Source organism: Daldinia loculata (genome assembly GCF_022478755.1).
Source record: "Daldinia loculata strain CBS 113971 unplaced genomic scaffold F4817scaffold_35, whole genome shotgun sequence".
Taxonomy (NCBI): domain Eukaryota; kingdom Fungi; phylum Ascomycota; class Sordariomycetes; order Xylariales; family Hypoxylaceae; genus Daldinia; species Daldinia loculata.
The window spans coordinates 301,168-319,737 of record NW_026054889.1 but is presented as its reverse complement, the minus strand read 5'-3'; the positions used below and the strand labels follow the sequence as shown (position 1 = coordinate 319,737).

The following is an 18,570-nucleotide window of genomic DNA, read 5'->3' as shown; positions in this document are numbered from 1 at the left end:
CCGCAGTGATAACCCGCAACACATCAAAAATGCATACATGTAGGTTTATCATATTGTGAAACCAGAGCATGAATTTCCGCGGCTTACATGCATTCGACCGGGCTAACGCCCGACAGGTACTTATGCAGTAAAGTTACTGTTGAGAATAGTAGCCCCGGATAACAGTATTGGGAGATATCTGTTCGGTATATTGGTGCCGGGTGTGTTTGACTGAGTACGCTCCGTGAGCACGCGAAGTCCCTTCAAGGTCCCCCCTGAGAATTCTTAAACTCCCTGACTCTGTCACTTCCCACTTTCACTTCCACGCTGTCAATTATTTCCCCAAGCCATTCAGCAACATTGACGACACAACTCGAATTCAACATGATGAGAGGCATCACACCCCTAGCTGACTATCTACCTAATGACAACCTACCATTACTAATATTGGGGGTATGCACTATACTTGGTTTCCAGGCATTCAGGACGTGGTGGAAATTGAGGCACATCCCTGGGCCTCTCTGTGCTAAATTTACCAATCTACAGCGATTGTTATGGGTTAAGACAGGAAGGGCTCACCTGATCCACGAAGAGGTTCACCGGAAATATGGCGAAGTAGTTCGAATTGGTCCAAATATGATATCTATCAGCAACCCCGAGGCCATCCCGACCATATATCCAATGAGACCAGGGTTTCCAAAGGTAATTAACATCTGAATGCGGTATTGCATGGTTGTGCCGATTTTTCTAACACAGAACAATCTTCACAGGGCGATTTCTATGCTACACTGAGGCCTTACACGCGTGACAGCGGTTCGCTGATGGGCGTCTTCAATACGCAGGATGAGCAGATACACAAACTAATCAAGAATCCCATCGCGCCTCTGTTCTCTCTATCTAACGTGGTTTCATTCGAAGGTCTCGTCGAGGAAGTGCTGGAATGCCTAGAAAAGCAATTAGACAAGCGTTTTTCAGAGACGGGAGCCACTTTTAACTTTGGGGACTGGCTCCAGTACTTTGCGTTCGATGTCATGGGGACCTTGTCCTTCTCCAAGAGGTACGGTTTCCTTGACGAAGGCCGTGATGTTGGGGGCATGTTGGCAACTATCTTCGATTTTATGAAGGCCCACTCCGCTGTAAGTTGAGTTGAGACTGGGGCGGCCGGACTACGTTAATGATGGCCGTAAACAGTTGACGCAGATGACATGGCTGGATCCAATTATCAACAAGAATAGGATCGTCCACGGGCTCTTCCAGACACCCGGCATGTCTATTCTCCAGTTCGTTGGTAAAGCTATCCAAGAACGGCTACAGACTATCGAGAAGAAACAAGACATGGAGGCTCACATGAAACGTGAACACCCGTTTAGCGACTTTTTGTCCTACTACCTCGAAATCCAGCAGTCTAATGACAAAATTCCCTCCTGGTAAGTCTCGCTATATGCTGACTTAAGGCCAAGGTGCTGATAGTTTTAGGGCACCGACGGCATGGGTATTTTCAAACGTCATTGCAGGTTCCGACTCAGCAGGTACAGTTATGAGAACTGTTATGTGGTATGTTCCGAGCAAAATGCACCCTTTCTCTACCTAGCCCTTACGTGGGTCCAATATAGATATTTGAGTATTGTACTAATTGCATAACTTACAGTAAGCCATTTCATATACGATGGCCAGATTTTGATACTGGAGATATTTTCTACCTTACTTGGGTCCTTCCGTGGCCACGATAGCATTCCATTACACCCGCTCCTCTACATACGAGAATATCTCAAGCAGTTTAGACTTGGTAATACAGGAAGGACACAGAGCTAACACGCGTCAGATAATCTACTTACTCACCCCGAAACACTTGAGAAGCTTCGCCAAGAGCTGCTTGGAGCAAACTTGCCCAGGCGATATCCTAAGTGGGGTGACGTATATGGCTTGGCTTATCTGGATGCATGCATTCAGGAAGGCGTCCGGCTACACCCCCCTTTCGCGCTTCCGTTTGAGCGTGTTGTACCCGCTGAAGGGGTGACAGTTCTGGGAAAGTATCTGCCTGGTGGCACCCTCGTGGGCGGCAACCCTTACGTGGTCAATCGGCATCGAGAGACATTTGGGGATAATCCTAATTCGTGGGACCCCGAGAGGTGGTTGGTCGGCGGTGAAAAGCATAAGAAACAACTCGAGCACAGCGTGCTTACGGTCAGTTACCTATCTGCATATTTCTCCAACAGGATCACAGGATGTGTAGACGACAATGGAGGCAAGAACTGACAAATTTTAGTTCGGAGCTGGAAGGCGAGTGTGTCTCGGCAAGCACATCGGAATGCTAGAGTTGAAGAAACTCGTACCGTTCCTTGTCTTAAACTACGATGTGAGCCGACCCAACTAGCGTTGCTTTGCTACCTGACCTAAGGTAGGCTATAAAAATTGAGTTATTACTGACGAGGTACACAGATGCAAGTTGTCGATCCAGAAAGGTTTACTGTAGAGAACGCTTGGTTCTTCAAGCAGAGAGGTTTCTATGCTAAGCTGAAGAAGCAACCATGAACTGAGGTCTCGTCAGACGTAACGAGTGCGCGATATGCGCTAGATCCACTCAACTTGGATTTAGTCTTGGATGTAGTGAGCAGAACTATTTAGTACTGGTTAGATATTGGATGGAGTAATTCTATCACTGTTTATCCTTCCTTATGCTTGACTTTCAATAGTGAAGGCAGAAATCAGAACTTGCTCCTTTCTACTGGATAGGTTAGGTACCTAAGGTATACTTGCAGGTATTATTAGCGCTGTCTATCGACTCTCGCGCCCTTCTAGCGCTGTGCGTTAATTAAAGAAAGGGCCAGTAGGTAATTAAGGATTGATACGGGATACTTCTAACAGCACTCTAGTTCTATACGAACATACGTATTTTCAAACTTTTATAAATTTTTATAGTTAAATCTGTTACCCTTTCTGGTAATTTTAGGGCTCGGCATAGTATTCTAGATGAGACATCTAGAACAGAGGATACGTTCAATATGATAGACATAGACTCCCATAGTTAGGTTAGAGTTCCTCGCGGAACAACGAACTTGTTTCCATGCTGTTTGGTTCCGCCTCGTGACAGTTCTATTGGTTTGGACCAATTTTTAATTAGACTTGACAGACAGCAATACTGTCACACAGCCGATACGTACTTATTCGGACGTTAGATGAGGCAATTGACTACATTACCGATGATCTGATTGGTTGTGTTGGTGCGGGAATGAATAACCAACAAATCTCGAATGGGACCATTTAAACCATTTACCTCATCCGGAATCATCTCCGTACTTGTACTCCCTCATATACCTCCACCACAATGGAATCTACGTGCGCGCATGGCGGGTTTCTTTGATTGTAATTGCAATGGGAATTACAATGCGACGTTCCCGTGCTTACGCAGGTAGTATTATAAGAGCCTCAAAACGCGGGGGTTGCTCAATTCTTGCATGAATAGGTCCACGTACTAGAAATGATTATGCCCGGAGAAGGCCGGTAGAGAGATAGACCTAATGTCTTAGGTAGATATTAGATATACCACCTGACCAAAAGATAATTTGGTAGTGGCTGAAATGTCATCAATTAATATATGCTGTGACTATATCAGGTACATAAATCAAGTCTTCTCTCGCTGCAAGAATTGACCGGCCAAAACTGAATGCAGAATGCAGAATGCAGAATGCAGTGCTGTGGATCCGCTGCTATGCACGGACCAGCCACTGGTGGAGCACAGAATGACTATAATTGTACACATAATTACCTAATTCTCGTAATCCTTACATAGATTTAATCAATAACGATATTACGAGACTCATCTAGATGCCATTACAATTAGTAATGCTGCATCACGAGTCCTTGTATCTGTAAACAAAGACGCACAGTGCCATCGGTGAGCTTGTTCAAGATCTGCATATAGCGAGTTCCACGAGTTAGGTCAAGTCAGATAATCGTATATACCTGGCTCGATACGAGTCAAGTCAGATACGTTCGAATTTAAAGCTTACCTGGCCGTATTGTGAGACTGGCCTGAGGCATTTACGTTATCGATACCGGCAAAACCCCGGGTAAAATTTTTCCGGCGATATGATTGGCTGATTCGGGGGGGTTAACCTATATTCCCACCCACTTTTATTTACCATTTTTTTTAAATTTTTTTTTATATAACTTTTTTTTAAAAACATTAAAAAATTATCGTGATTTTAAAAACACGATTACGGATAGTTTTATTATATAATACGTATTACGATATGTATTTTAATATGTATTTAAAAAAATACATATTACGATATAAATTTATTTATTTATTTTATATTATTGGTTATTTTTTACTTTTATTTATATTTTTTAATTTTTCTTTTTATAACTTTTTTTTTAATTATTTTAAAATATTAAAAAATACATTATTATTGTTAAAACATATAAATTAAATAATTTTATTTTTTAAATTTTTCGGATTTTTTAAATTTTATTTTTACCACTTTTATTAGTTTTATTATTTTAATTACCACTTTTATCGCTTTTATTGCCATTTTACATAAGTTTATTTAAAGTTTTTATATTATTAATTATTTTATTTATTTAACTTTTTTTTTTTTATTTTTAACTTTTTTAATTTTTTTTTTTTACCATTTTTTTTTTAATCTTTTTAAAACATTAAAAAATACATCGTTGTTATTAAAATATACAAGTTAAATAACTTTATTTTTTAAATCTTTTAATCCTTTTTTTACCTTATTTATTATTATTACTTTTTTTATTATTATTATTTTTTTTATTTTTTATTTTTTATTTTTTAAATCTTTTAAATTTTATTTTTACCACTTTTATTTTTTTTATTAACATTATTATTTTATATAAATTTACTTAAAGTTTTTGTATTATTGGTTATTTTATTTTATTTAACTTTTTTTTTTACATTTTTAACTTTTTTAATTTTTTTTTTATACTTTATTTTTATACCATTTTATAATATTATAAAATTATTGTATGTTATAAATGTGTTAATAATTATTTAAAATTGTTTAAATTTATTAAATTTACCAAATTTAATAAATTGTTTATAATTATTGTTTTTAAAACTATTTTATTTAATATGTTATTTATTTTATTTTTAATTTTTATCTTTATATTATGTGGCTTTTTTATAAATTTTTAAAATTTATTTTTATTATTAATATATTAATATTTTAAATATTAAATAACTTTTAATGTTTTAATTTTAACGTTTTATTTTTACAATGTTATTGTTAATTTATATTGGTTAAAAATGCGTTTATATTTTAATAATATTATAAAAATGGTTAATATATCAAAAATTAATTAATATAATTGAAAAAATTGTTTGCGATTTTTTTTTTATTAATCGATAAAAATGCCATTTATTTTAATATATTTAATTTTAAATATATTTAAATATTTTTCAAATTTATTATAACTTTTAAATTTATTTTTTTTATTAATATTAATATTATTATATATTTTTAATTTAAATGGTTTTATTAATTTTTTAAAGTTTATTATAAGTTTTATAAATATTTCGGTTTTAATATAATTAATATTATTATTTAATATATATTTATATTTTATTTATAATAATTGGATTTTATTTTTAACGTTTATTATTAATTTTAAATAATTAATTTTAAAAACTTTTATTTTTTTATTAAAATAAAATATAATAATAATTTAATATAAAACCGTTATATTATATAAATTTTAATATTTTTAAAATTTTTAATAAATTTATTACAATTTAACGGCAATTTTTTTAATATTTTTTCGGTTTAAATTAAATATATTTGCTTTAATATTTCCGTTAATGCGTTATTATTTTTAGGTTATTAAAAAATGATATTACGTTTTTTTACCGCGTTAAATGGTTTTTTATACGCGTTTTAAAGTTTATTAATTAAACGTTTAAAAATAAATATAAATAACTTAAAAAACTTATTAAAAGTTAAATTTTTTAAAGTTAATTTTTTAATTTTATATGTTAATAAAGTATTTTTTATTAATTTATAATATTATTAAATAAAAATTATAAATTTTAATTTATATTTAATTTTTTTTTATTAAATTATATTTAATTAAAAATTTTTATAAATAATTTTAAATTTTTTACATTAAAAATATTATATTAAATAAAAAAATATTTTTTTTTTTATATTATAACGTTATTTTTTTAAAAAATTAAAAAATTTAATATATTTTTTTTAAATAAATTTAATTTTTTATTATAATTTTATAATTATTTGAAAATTTTATTACTGTATTAAAAAATATGTGTTAATTATAATAAAAAGTATTTATAATTTTTTTAAACCGTAAATAATTATTAATTTTGGTAAATATTAAATTTTATTTAATATTATTATAAATTTTAATAATATTTTATTTTTATATTTTTATTATTTTTTTATTTAAATTTTATATTTTTTTAATAGGAAAAAAACCGTTAATTAATAAAAATATAAAGATTTTTTCATTTTTATTTAAATTTGTTTTTTTAATAAAATTAATTATTTTTTTAATAATAATTTTAATTTAAACTTTTTTTATTATTTTATAAAAAATATTTTATTATTATAAGTTTTAACAGATATATATAATTAATTAATAAATCTTTTAAATAATTAATAAAATAATAAATTTTAATGTATTATTTTCTGATTTTTTAAAAATGAAATTAAAAGCGATAATATTAAATATATGGTTAAAATAACGTATGCGGTAATGTTTAATTAATTTATTTATTTTATTATTTGTTAAAGTTTTATTTTTATATTTAAAAAAATATTTAATAGTTTTGTTATTAATTAAAAATTAAGTTAATTAAATTGTTATTTTATTATTAATTAAAATAAATGTTTATATATTATATTATTTAAAATATAATATTTTATTTTATTTTATATTTAATAAGTTTTAATTATGTTAATTAAATAATATATTATATTTTTATTTATATGATTTTTATATATATAACATAATTTAATTAATTATGTTTTATATTTAAAGTTTTTATTAATATAATATATTATTATAATTAATATAATCTTTTTATTAAATAATTATTATATATTAAAAAAAAAGTAAATTTTAAATTTTATTTATTTATAAAATTATTATTTAATAATATTATATATTATTTTAAAATAGTTTTTTAATTAATAAAATATAATGGTTTTAAATTATAATATTATTTTATTAACGAAAATATGGTTATAAAAAACGAATAAATTTTTAAATTTATTTTTTACAATAACGGTAAACGGTATATTATAAATGTTAATATATTTAAATAATAATTATTTAAAATTATTTAAAGTTTTTATAATAAAATATTTAAAATTTTAATTAAAAATTTAATTTTTAATATTTTAAATAAAATTAATGTTATTATTAAAATTAAAGTTAATAATTTTAACGTTAGTTTTTTTTTTAATAAATAAATTATAATAAGATTTTTTAATATTTTTAATATATTTTTTTATGTTATTAATTAAAAAAACGTTAAATTTTTTAATAATTTTTTATTTATTATAATAATGGTAAAATTATATTTTCTTTTTTTTTTAAAATTTATTTTATTTTTTTTATTAATAATTTTTTTAATAAAAATTAAATAATTATTATATTTTAAAATGTTTAAATTAACGGTTATATAAAACCATACGTTAATAATATATTTAATTTTATTAACGGTAATATATGGTAAAATAAATTATATATTATTAACGGTAATAAAGTTTTTTTATATAAAAATTTTATTTTAAATTGTTTTATAATTATTAACGGTTTTATTATTAACTATTATAATAATAAAAACGTTAAATATTATAATGTTTTAAATTTAATATTTAAATAAATAATAAAATAAAAATAAAAAATGGAATAAATTAACGTTATTAATTAAAAAGTATTAATATATAAAAATAATAAAGTTTAAAATATTAAATTTAATAATAATATTATTTTATTTATAATAAAGTTATAATCTTTTTAATTTAAATAAAATCTTTTTAAAAGTTTATTAATATATAAGTTTTTTTTTAAATTAATTAAACTTTATAAAATGTGTTAAAATAACCGCCGATTATACGGCATTACCGATTATATAACGTTACCGATTGTTTTAATAAATAACAATTAAATTTTAATTAATTGTTATTTTATCAATCATATCTTTTAAATTTGCTATAAAGTGGGCCTTAACATTTTCAACTTATCTGGTTACCTACCAAATATTTTTTTTTTATACCTAATCTGGGTAAATACTGGGTAAATATACGTAAAAAAGGGCCTACCCAGGCCCGGTCAAGCCAGGCCCGAGTCAGGTCAAGTTCATATCTGACTTGTGGAACTCGCTGTCTGCATACAATAGTCTCACACCCACCTCTTTGTGAACAACTCAAAGTCCCGTAGTTATCTCGCGACTTCGGCGCGATGGCGTATAGTCAGCTCGGCCTCTATATACTAGGCATATATGGTGGTTCGGGTCCTAAGACTAGGCCTTAACTCCGGGCCCGGTATTGCTGACCGCCCACCATCTGTCGCACAAGCAATATTATACGGTGGTCGAATCCTCAAAAGCCTGATACCTACATCGTAACAAGTAAGGCAAACAAAGTAGAGACAAATGTAAATCTTCTTTGATTTAGGGAAATGCATGGCAGAGAGAAAGCTTGCATGTGCTGCATTAGCAGTTGGCTTTGGCGGCTATGTATTTTGGGAGTATTGTAATAGTATATTGTATGATTAGGAGAGTAAGTTCTATTAGCTAGCTATCTACCTAATGAGTGTATAAATAAGGTAGTATAGCTAGCCCTGTGGGACTATTTGGTAGTCTTGTATTTATCCCTAATAATTGCATTGGACATAGCACTTTTTATTCCCGTCAAGGCATCGTCGATACAGGCACTTAGCCAAAGGTGTGTGCCTTGCCCATGTTCTTCTTGATAATCTCCCAAACTGGGCCGACACGACGACCCTTCTCGAGTTCAAACTCGTCAAAAACCTGCTTAGCTTGACCAATTGCGACCGTCTCCTCCTTGGTCTCAAAACCTGCTATGGACTCGCTCACAAACTGCTTCACTGGCATACCGGGGTTGAAGTCCTGGCTCCACCCAGGCTGGCCGTCATGTAGCTCAGCTGCACATTAAGTTAGTTGATAAGATTTATCATTTGTACGGCTTAATTTGAATCTAGTGATTCGGACTCACTTTGAACCAATGGGACAACAAGCTCAACGACGTTGATCTTGGACTCGGGCTTCTGTTTGAATTGCTCACGGATGCAGAGAATGAATGCATGTAGCGCAGCCTTAGACGACGAGTAATTAGGGACCATGGGGTAGGGCACGGACATCAGGCTCGTAGTGGTGCTTTAAATTGTTAGCACGGGGGGCGGATAACTACATATAAGTCGAACGAATCTTACTATATGAAGGCCACTTCCTTGTCCATGCTGTTTGCCTGGAAGAAAGGCACGAAGGCATGGGTAAGAGCAACTATCGCAACATAGTTGATGCTGATTTCGTTCTGAATCTTGGCGATGTCTACGGTGTGCGGTTTGCTGAAATCCATCACGTATTGCACACCGGCATTAAGAACGATACAGTCGATATCCGGATGCTGCTTGATGACACTACACACAACATGTGGATGGTAAGTATGATAGGGCAAAGTGCAAGTAGTTAGGTTAGGGGTCTAAGGCCTAAGGAGACTTACGTCTCGGCGAACGAGGGGATCTTGTCGATTTCGGCAATGTCAAATGCAAAACCAGCTGCCTTAGAGCTTCCGTGAGCAGATATGAAAGAATCCAAGCGGTTCTGGCGACGGCCGACTGAGATGACATAGACTCCCTTCAGCACGAGCTGTTCGGCGAGCTCCAAGCCGATGCCACTAGTGGCACCGATAAGGAGCACCTTCTTGTACGGGAATGAGGCCATGACGGATTTTTTTGGTAGATGATTCGGTTTAATTGATTGAGAATTGAGCTGAGTTTGGACTTGAAGTTGATCTTGGGGGGAAAAGGTAAGTGGAACTAGTAGGAGGGCGTGGCCGTAATTTATGAGAAAACCAAACGACTTAAAGGATAAGATAGTTAGGTATTTAGATCATAGTTAGACGATAAAAAACGTTCTCTTTTCGGCCTCGGGATTTACGGGGCTAGGATATATCGGACTTTTGCGAATTGTGTGTAACTTAAAGTCTAGCAACGAATTAATTCACTTCCCTTTTTTTGCCACGTCATTGGGTATTACAACGTCTACTTCATTCGGATGTATAAGGGACTTAAAAATTCCCATGGCAAGATGGCATGTACACGGGATGATGGAGGTGGTAGTGATTTATGTGTGGCAGATAGGGCAATATAATATCAAATATTAAGTATAATACCTATCAACTATATTACGGTTTGTATGGGACATTGAACAGCCGTGTTAACTGCTGTTGTAAGGGGCAATAGCGCAACGCGCTGTACGTATCAAAGGTCACTAAAGAATAAGGGTATTGTACGAGCATGGTAATGATATATCGTATAACTAGGAGGGTAAGTTCCAACTACCTAGGTATTTATCTAATAATTGAATAAGTAGGGTAGCATAGCTAACCCTGTAGGGCTAGTTGATAGCCTTGTATTTATCCCCATCAACTATCAACTGTTAAATATGATATCAAATATCAATTCTGTGTTAAAGACTTATGATAATTAAGACGACACAGCTTCTTCGGCTAGTTCAGCCTCTATGATGCCCTGCACTGCCAGGGGCGACCTCCATATCTTTACGACCTTCAGTCCACCAAGACGTAGAAGCTTGGTCCACTGCGATTCTGTCCTCTCCTGACCTGCAATTTTGACCATCATGGTCAAGTCATATGATGTTGTATGCGGATGTGCCATCTGCTCTTGAACAACATGGTCGTGTATTAGAAGCCTGCTATACCCCGGCCGCATCGCCTCTCTAGTCATCTTGAGAATATTACATGCCTGCTCATCAGGCCAGTCGTGTAGGACCCCGTGCATATAATACACACGCGAACCTATAAAATAGCCCTAAGCGTTAGGTCAAGTCGTCATGTATTATAGAATGTCTTTTTAGACGTCTTACCTTGAATCGGTTGGCTCTGAAAAAAGTCGTGGGCCATCTTGTTGACGGGGTCCGGGCACTTTGAATGTTGGATGACCTCGGCCCTGTCCTGCAGATAGAGATCTGTGGCTGTCTCTGGATGGGCCTCTCGGAATCGTTCAAGATCGTGACCGATGTTCCCCCCAACGTCGACCACCAGCGGCTGCCCGCTAAGGTGGTCTGCGACAATCCTATCGTGAGGAATTATGTCCAGCCAGCTAGCCTGCTGCGCCATGACTGCACCCATGACATGGTTAAACGATTGACCCTCGCGCGAGTGCGAGTCGTAGTACTGAAACAGATCTCCCTTGTAGTTCTTGGCGAATTGGAATACACCGTTCGCTGGGTCCACAGGATTCTTGTAGCCGGTTTTCGACAGGTACTCGGGCATCTTGTAGAAGCAAGGAATCATGGCGTCGTATCTAATAAAGCAGGTATTGGTATCAACACAAGGCGACGCACGTAAAACATAATACATACATATAATGAATCCACTCCCCAAAGACAGGCGCCACAAGTGAAAGAGTGAACGGTGTAGGTTTGAACATGCCTTCAGAAGGCTCTTCAAGCATATGATTCGCCGCCAAGTGGCGTAGTAAGCGTACTGATTCCAAGTTACTATACACCTTCTCAACGTGAAAGAATAAAGCAAGAATACGGGATTGTGCTAATTATAGACTGACCAAGGAGAGCATCGTCAGCGCCGACCATAGCTGCCACCTGGGAGCTGGTCATAGGCACATCATCACGCCCATGCCATTTTTCGAACAGCTCTAGGTCTTTGCTAACCTTCAGGCTCGCCGAGAGGGCCGGCTATAACCTTGTGTCATTATGTAGTGCCGATGATTCGGACGGGGTGATCACACTTGATTCATGCCTAGCCTCACAATGGTCTCCCAGGGAGTTTCAAGGCGGCCAATGAGCGCATAAGCGGCTTGAAGGGCTTGGATGCGTTCGATTTCATTCGAAAATTCAGTTAGCTTGATAGCGTTCAAGCTTCGGGCTAGAGTCGCAGTTGTGGGGGAAGTAGTTGCCATCATCTTATGTCTTTCGGACTAATGCTTCTACTATAATGGTACGTAGACGGGCATACAGAAGGTCTCAGTAAATGCTTCGACTCATAAATGATTTTGTGCCTATATTGTTTCGTCCTCTGGCTACGGTATCTCACAATCGTTGGTGTGTCCCAACTACCTACTCAAGTATATAGTCTTTGTAGGAGCGGAACTGGCCTATCTGTCTAAATCTCGGACGATTATGACCTCCTACCTACGGCCGATATCCAAGTAGGCTATCCGAGGAGGCTGCTTATGTATCCACTTCATACCTAGGTAATGCGAGTAAGACAGCAACAGTTGTGTCACGATATATCCTTCACGCCACAGTGTTATCTATTCCTGCCATGCTCTAGGTGGGAGGGGTAGGTTTAACGTAGAAATGTGGGATGAACTGTTTCACTTGATCGGGCTTTACAACCTAGAATAAATTGGAGTTAAAATTATAACTAGATATGTACCTACCTAGGTATGCATGTTTGATATGTTTCTAGTAAATAGCAGCCGTCGTGAGGATTCTGTGTCAGAAGATCCCATCGTCCCTATCCATACCTGTCAAAAAGAAACACTTCAAAGCATCCAGCATGAGTACGATGAATTTAGGGCTCATTGCCTTAATTATAACACTGTTTATTGCTATCTACCGATTGTATTTTCATCCCCTTAGCCAAATCCCTGGACCGTTGTTAGGACGAGTATCGTCCATTTTCATGTATACAGTTACCTACATGGGAATCGAAGGTCGGGTCCTTCGTCACTACCACCAAAAGTACAATACAACCGTGTTACGAATATCACCAAACGGCTTGTCCATCTCCGATAGTTCCAGCATCCATCCAATTTACGTAGCTGGTGGTGGGTTCCTAAAAGATGATAGATATCAAAACTTCAATCTCGGACCTATCGTCTCTATCTTCTCCGCGGTTGATACATCTTACCGCGATGTGCGTGCGAAACCAGTAGCTCCTCTCTTCGCCCTTAGTCGGCTACGTTTAGCCTGTCAACCTAACGGCGTCATCAACCAATCTATAGCTAGGTTCTTGAAGCGCCTTGAAGACTTCAAGGCAGCGGCAATAAAGTTACGCGGCGCAAGGGTTGACATTCTCGATCTCTGCGCTCGTCTCTCCGTCGACGCGGTTAGCGGATATTTACTGGGCGAGCCCTACGGTGGGCTCACTGAAGACGAAAACCTTCCGATAGAGGCCCGCCTAAACACACATCTTAGCATCAATCCCTTCATTTTCCAAATTGTTGCGTTCGCACGCTTCTCGTTGTTGCCTCACTGGCTCTTCGGCATTGTTTATGCTGTCTCCATGTATATCAGTTCGAACAAGGAGGCTTCTGAATCTATCATCAATCTAGACAGATACGCAACCCGTCTTGTAACTCAGACCATCAACGAGAAAAGCTCAGACTCTTATCAGGCAAGGCTGCTGCAAGTTGGACTTCATCCCACAGAAGTTAAAGAACAGTGTAAAGCTGTCATATTTGCCGGAGCAGACTCTACAGCAGTCATGCTCGCGACTATTATCTTCCACTTGATGAAGAGGCCCGACGTTCTACACACTTTGCAACGGGAAGTTAAAGGTGGTATTGATGACGTATACCAGCTACCATATCTAAGGGCAGTTGTCAAGGAAGGATTACGGCTAGGTATGGCCAACCCTAGTCGCCTCACTCGTGTTGTACCTGCAGATGGACTTGACGTCGGAGGTTTCCATATACCACCGGGTACTATTGTGGGTGCAGCAGCCTCGGTGTTACATTACAATCCCGCAGTGTTTCCAGATCCCCTTTCCTTCTACCCAGAACGATGGCTTGATGAGGGCCAAGACTCGGGATTACGAAGACTGGGCATGGAAAGGAGCCTGTTTATGTTCGGCATTGGATCTAGAGCTTGCATAGGGAAGAACCTTGCTCAACAAATACTCTTACAGGCAGTGAAAGCGTTGGCTGAGAGCGATGTTTTAGACTACTCTAAGACATGCCAAGAAAACATTGAGATAATCGAATGGTTTAACGCCGAGATAAAAGGGCACAAATTAGAGATAGAGTGGGAAGTTAGTCTATAATACTCGGACACCGTTCTATCACAATCAATATCTACTACCCAAAGCTTTAAATCAGCACACATATTTCAGCGGAACAAAAAGAAAAGCCCTAATGTCCATTCTTTATATCTTCAGCGATCTTTTCAGCCAGCATATCTATTCGCGTATCAGTTCATCATCGTCTCGGTATAATCAGTCTCATAACTTACAAATAGTGGCCAGAGGAAGACCTGTAAGTTTAGATAGTTAGCACAAGAGGGTAGAAGGGGTAGCTTAGGCAGGAAATCTTACCAGGCGGCAGGAATGGGAAGACAGAAGCGTCAACAACCCTCACTATTGCATTGTTAATAGCAATCTTAATTCTAAGCGACGAAATGAGCTTACAGTTGCTAACCCCATACACCCGAGCATGTTGATCTACAACAGCATAGTCATCATTCGATGGACCCATCTTGCAAGTCGAGCTAGCATGATACATGGTGTTAAAGCTCTCCTTTACTTGCTGATGGATCTGCTCATCGGTCGTTACATTGTATCCTGGATAATACTCGGGGCCAATGGTGACATTTCCCATTACTGGCGACTCAAGTATCTGACGAAGTCGCTTAAATCCGCCAATCACCAAGTCAATATCTCGCTGAGTCGTAAGCCAGTTGGGGTTAATGAGTGGGTGGTCGCTCATCCGAGGAGAAGAGATGTTAACGCTACCCTTCGAGGATGGAGCGATTAGAGTAGCAAGTAGAGTTGCGTACATATACCCATCTTTGGGGGAACCAATACTTGCGGACTCGAAGTTTCCAACGTAGTTAGGGAGGGAGAGATATTGCATCTCCGGCCAGTCATCGGGGAGAGAAGAGAGCTCGTTCACTGTGGAAGGTGAGAATTCCTGTCGTATATCCTGAGGGAGCTTCTCAAATCCGACGTAGTCACCGCCGGGGCTTGCTAACGGCCCAGTGCCATTTGCGTTGAATTGCTCGATGGCTATGGCGTTAGCATCGCCATACATGCGTGCTGACACAGTCTCAACATTTACACGATAGGCTATGCCGTAAAATATGTGGTCATTCAAACCCTGGCCTACACCTGGTCGATCCGCAATAACAGTAACGTTGTGTTGAGTAAGAAGCTCGGTCGGGCCGACGCCGGATACCTGTAGAAGCTGTGGCGACTGGAACGTGCCGCCCGACACGATGACCTCGCGCCTTGCCCCAATCGTGCGCGTTCCGTTGGCAGAACTAACATGCACGCCGCGAGCTGTTTTATTGGCATCGAAAATAATGCGTTCTGCAAGGGTGAGGTCGAAGACTTTAAGATTGGGGCGGCTCAGGTATGGCGTTAGGAAGGCCGTTGCAGCAGATTCACGATGGCCATTGCGGGGATTGATAGTTGACGCCAACCACGCAGAACCATTGAGGATGCCATTGAGAAAGACATTCGTGTTATGGATCCCAACCGAGTCCATAGATTCGGCAACCCAGGTACTCCAAGACTGAGCCCAAGACGAGAAACTGACGTCCAACGGTCCCCCTTCGGCCGCTTCAACTGTCTCCCATGCGACTGTTGCATTGGCTAATCGAAGCTCAGTATTCGGCGGCGTGAAGTTCATGCTCTTGCGGTAGTAGTTCCAAGCACTATCAAAGGCGTAGGCATCATCTCCCACAGTGTCAGCCCACATTTGGAGTGCACCTTTAGATGTGTGGATATAGGACATATAGTTTAAATTGCTACAACCACCGATCTAATTGCGGATAATTAGCAAAGAGACTAATAGGCACGCAGAATTTTAGTACTTACTGATTTTCCCCGACTATAATGCACAATTTGGTCATCGATGCCCTATAAAAAGCTGTTAGTAAGTGCTGATTTTCAACTGGAAAAGGGGGCGAACCGCTTGCGGCGTCGTGAGAAATCCCCACTCAACCAATGGATTGGTATCATTAGGGGATTTTCCGTTGTAGTAGTAGTCGTATGAAGGAACTTGGCTTTGGTTCCCTGTTACTTTCTCGGACCATGTTCCCGCCTCGATCACCGCGACTGAGACATTTGGATCTTCAGATAGTCGAGATGCTATCGTAAGGCCTCCCGGCCCACTTCCGACGACGACATAGTCAAATTCAAGTTGCAAAAGTCCATAGTGCGGCGCAGCGTATGTGCTTTGGATCTGCAAGCAAAATGCGAGCGATATAAGGGCAAATGCAGTAGCCATTAAGGAGGCGAAGTGAAAGACGAGATCAGTGAAAACCTTAAGCTTGACAAGCAATGAGGCTAAGTGTTGATAGATGGATATGACCTTCAGACAAGATCTCGAGAGAAAAATACACATATTTATCTTGAAAGTCAACTAAAAATCAGCTTATGGCTAAAGGACTAATATGCCCGTACGATGGCTTACGCCCTAGTCCAGCTGAAAAGATTTACCACCGAGGCCATTGCGGCCATTATTATCTCTTGTCGGTGTCTGATTTAGGAACTGTGACACATATCTTCAATGTAATCAGAAGAGTTTTACCGGTTACTGGCTCTGACTTCGCTTCCTCCTACATTACAAATATCTACAAATATCATTCCTTGTATCTACGCCTCCCGTATCGAAAAGAAATATTTGTCACAAGGTCACGTCTCGAGACGGCGATGCCGGTAGGTAGGTACCAATACTCTTTACAAGTACCAAATGTTCGTATTAGGATTCCAGATGAGGCATAGAACAAAAGATACCTTTAGTCTGTATAGCCACTGGCTCTTGTGACTAAGTGAGAGTTCATCGCGGAAGAACGAACTTGTTTCCATGCTTTTCACCTCGTGATAGTTCACACGTTGCCTCAATGAACCATCCGATAATCTTTTCTTTTCTGAGGTTTGAAAGTTGAGCTTGGACAAGCTGCCCCCCTCCTCCGATAAGTTTTAAAGAAAGACGTCCCAAAGCGATAGTTCTATATTTTAAGGCTTTCGATATGAAGTATATAATAATCTCATTCCCTCGGCATGATGAATCTTTACTTAATTGAAGAATACATCGACTAAATTAAGAAGATCACGGTTCACCGAGGGTCCATGTAGCCAGCCACCTAAGGTCAAATATCAGCTGAGCTAGAGGTATAGACGGATTGTGGTACGAGTTCGAATCTGTCTTAAGCTGAATATCCGCTAGTTCGACTCTTACGATACTGGCTCCGGAGCCCGATACTATGACTAGAAAAGCCAATTGTCCCGGGCTCTCTGGACCGACATAGGAGAAAGCAAAAGATATAGTTAGTGAAGAGACCACAGAAGCTTCATCAAATTACCGCACTCCTTCGTATTCTAAATCTCTTGCTTCCCATATAAATAAATAACCTCGCTGCAATCTTTACAGAGAGTTTGCCGCTCCTCTAACTATAATAAAATGGAAAAATTTCGAAGTTACCGGAGTCCTGCTAACTTAGCATTTCAATACTCATATCCATCCACGCCTTTCAGCTATATATATCCTAAGGCGAAAGATTCCTAACGCAATAACTAAGATGAGCTAGCATGGTAAGCAAGATGTTCCCAGAAATACGATATTACCAAGTCAGTTTGTATTATTAGGGGGCCAGGTACCTAGGTAGTTAATTGACTAGCATCGCGCCCAAACTCTAGTTTAGGGAAGCGTAATATAACTAAAAGTTGCCAGGCTCTACCTTTTATGAACATGATATTCTAGATAGATTACGGGGCGTTGCATCTCACAAGTTGACTTGGACGAGGATAACTTAAAAAGGGGCCACTTGCCTAGGTACCTAACCTACGTAGGTAGTACTCATAGCTTTTGAAAATAGTAGGAATGCCCATTATGCGCATAATAGATCTATACTATGCGTTATTATATATTATGCGACTATTATGTACATTATACGCAATATATAATACACTTATATGTAAGGTCATTACTTTGTAAATTTTTCTATGTAATAGTTTACTAGATATAAGCATTTAATTAAATATAACCCACATTAACCCTTAATAAAGCTTTAATACTAGCGTTATCCTGATTAAACATTAGTGCGCCGGATAATCGGGTGTACTTAATCCGTTATACGCATAATAAATCGATTATAAAATATAATATTTTATTATGCGGTATTATACGCTAATCGTATAATAAAATTTGCATCCCTAAAACATAAAACCCCTTAATCGCGTCAATACTCTGACGAGTTTATAAAGTCGTCGCGGACGTCCGCATAAAGCCATTTTTTCTAAATCGCGACTATTAATACTATACTATAATAGTATTCTAGACTCTGTCGTTAAGTACTACATAGCTCAATGCCTAGATGTTAATAATTTCCTAGCTAGCAAATTGGCTGCTTGGAATCTTTGTCAGCCT

The 18,570-nt window shown here is 37.0% G+C and overlaps 5 protein-coding genes across 5 annotated transcripts; 2 read left to right on the top strand and 3 right to left on the bottom strand.

Annotated features, from left to right (window-relative positions):
- Positions 1-68: 68 nt before the first annotated feature.
- On the top strand, positions 69-2,511 carry F4817DRAFT_359747 (putative benzoate 4-monooxygenase cytochrome P450; the record flags this gene model as incomplete). Its single annotated transcript, XM_049306202.1, has 8 exons — positions 69-116; positions 457-681; positions 750-1,115; positions 1,171-1,406; positions 1,456-1,508; positions 1,802-2,163; positions 2,246-2,335; positions 2,419-2,511. The coding sequence occupies 8 exons, from the start codon at positions 69-71 to the stop codon at positions 2,509-2,511; spliced, it is 1,473 nt and encodes a 490-aa protein (XP_049157714.1).
- Positions 2,512-8,701: 6,190 nt separating this feature from the next.
- F4817DRAFT_160221 (NADP-dependent dehydrogenase-like protein) lies at positions 8,702-10,133 on the bottom strand. The gene is made up of 4 exons (XM_049298080.1): positions 9,714-10,133; positions 9,424-9,630; positions 9,207-9,367; positions 8,702-9,135 (listed from the first exon to the last, which is right to left on the bottom strand). The coding sequence occupies exons 1-4, from the start codon at positions 9,932-9,934 to the stop codon at positions 8,906-8,908; spliced, it is 819 nt and encodes a 272-aa protein (XP_049157713.1). The 5' UTR covers positions 9,935-10,133; the 3' UTR covers positions 8,702-8,905.
- A 565-nt stretch (positions 10,134-10,698) lies between these two features.
- F4817DRAFT_366351 (S-adenosyl-L-methionine-dependent methyltransferase) lies at positions 10,699-12,153 on the bottom strand (the record flags this gene model as incomplete). Its single annotated transcript, XM_049306974.1, has 5 exons — positions 10,699-11,030; positions 11,099-11,538; positions 11,597-11,720; positions 11,800-11,929; positions 11,983-12,153. 5 exons carry the CDS (start codon positions 12,151-12,153, stop codon positions 10,699-10,701), a joined length of 1,197 nt encoding a protein of 398 aa, XP_049157712.1.
- Positions 12,154-12,755: 602 nt separating this feature from the next.
- Positions 12,756-14,243, top strand: F4817DRAFT_359744 (cytochrome P450; the record flags this gene model as incomplete). The annotated part of the gene is made up of 1 exon (XM_049306201.1): positions 12,756-14,243. The coding sequence occupies one exon, from the start codon at positions 12,756-12,758 to the stop codon at positions 14,241-14,243; it is 1,488 nt and encodes a 495-aa protein (XP_049157711.1).
- Positions 14,244-14,331: 88 nt separating this feature from the next.
- F4817DRAFT_359743 (putative choline dehydrogenase) lies at positions 14,332-16,428 on the bottom strand (the record flags this gene model as incomplete). Its single annotated transcript, XM_049306200.1, has 6 exons — positions 14,332-14,378; positions 14,432-14,452; positions 14,514-14,555; positions 14,607-15,960; positions 16,017-16,058; positions 16,111-16,428. 6 exons carry the CDS (start codon positions 16,426-16,428, stop codon positions 14,332-14,334), a joined length of 1,824 nt encoding a protein of 607 aa, XP_049157710.1.
- Between the last annotated feature and the right edge of the window lie 2,142 nt (positions 16,429-18,570).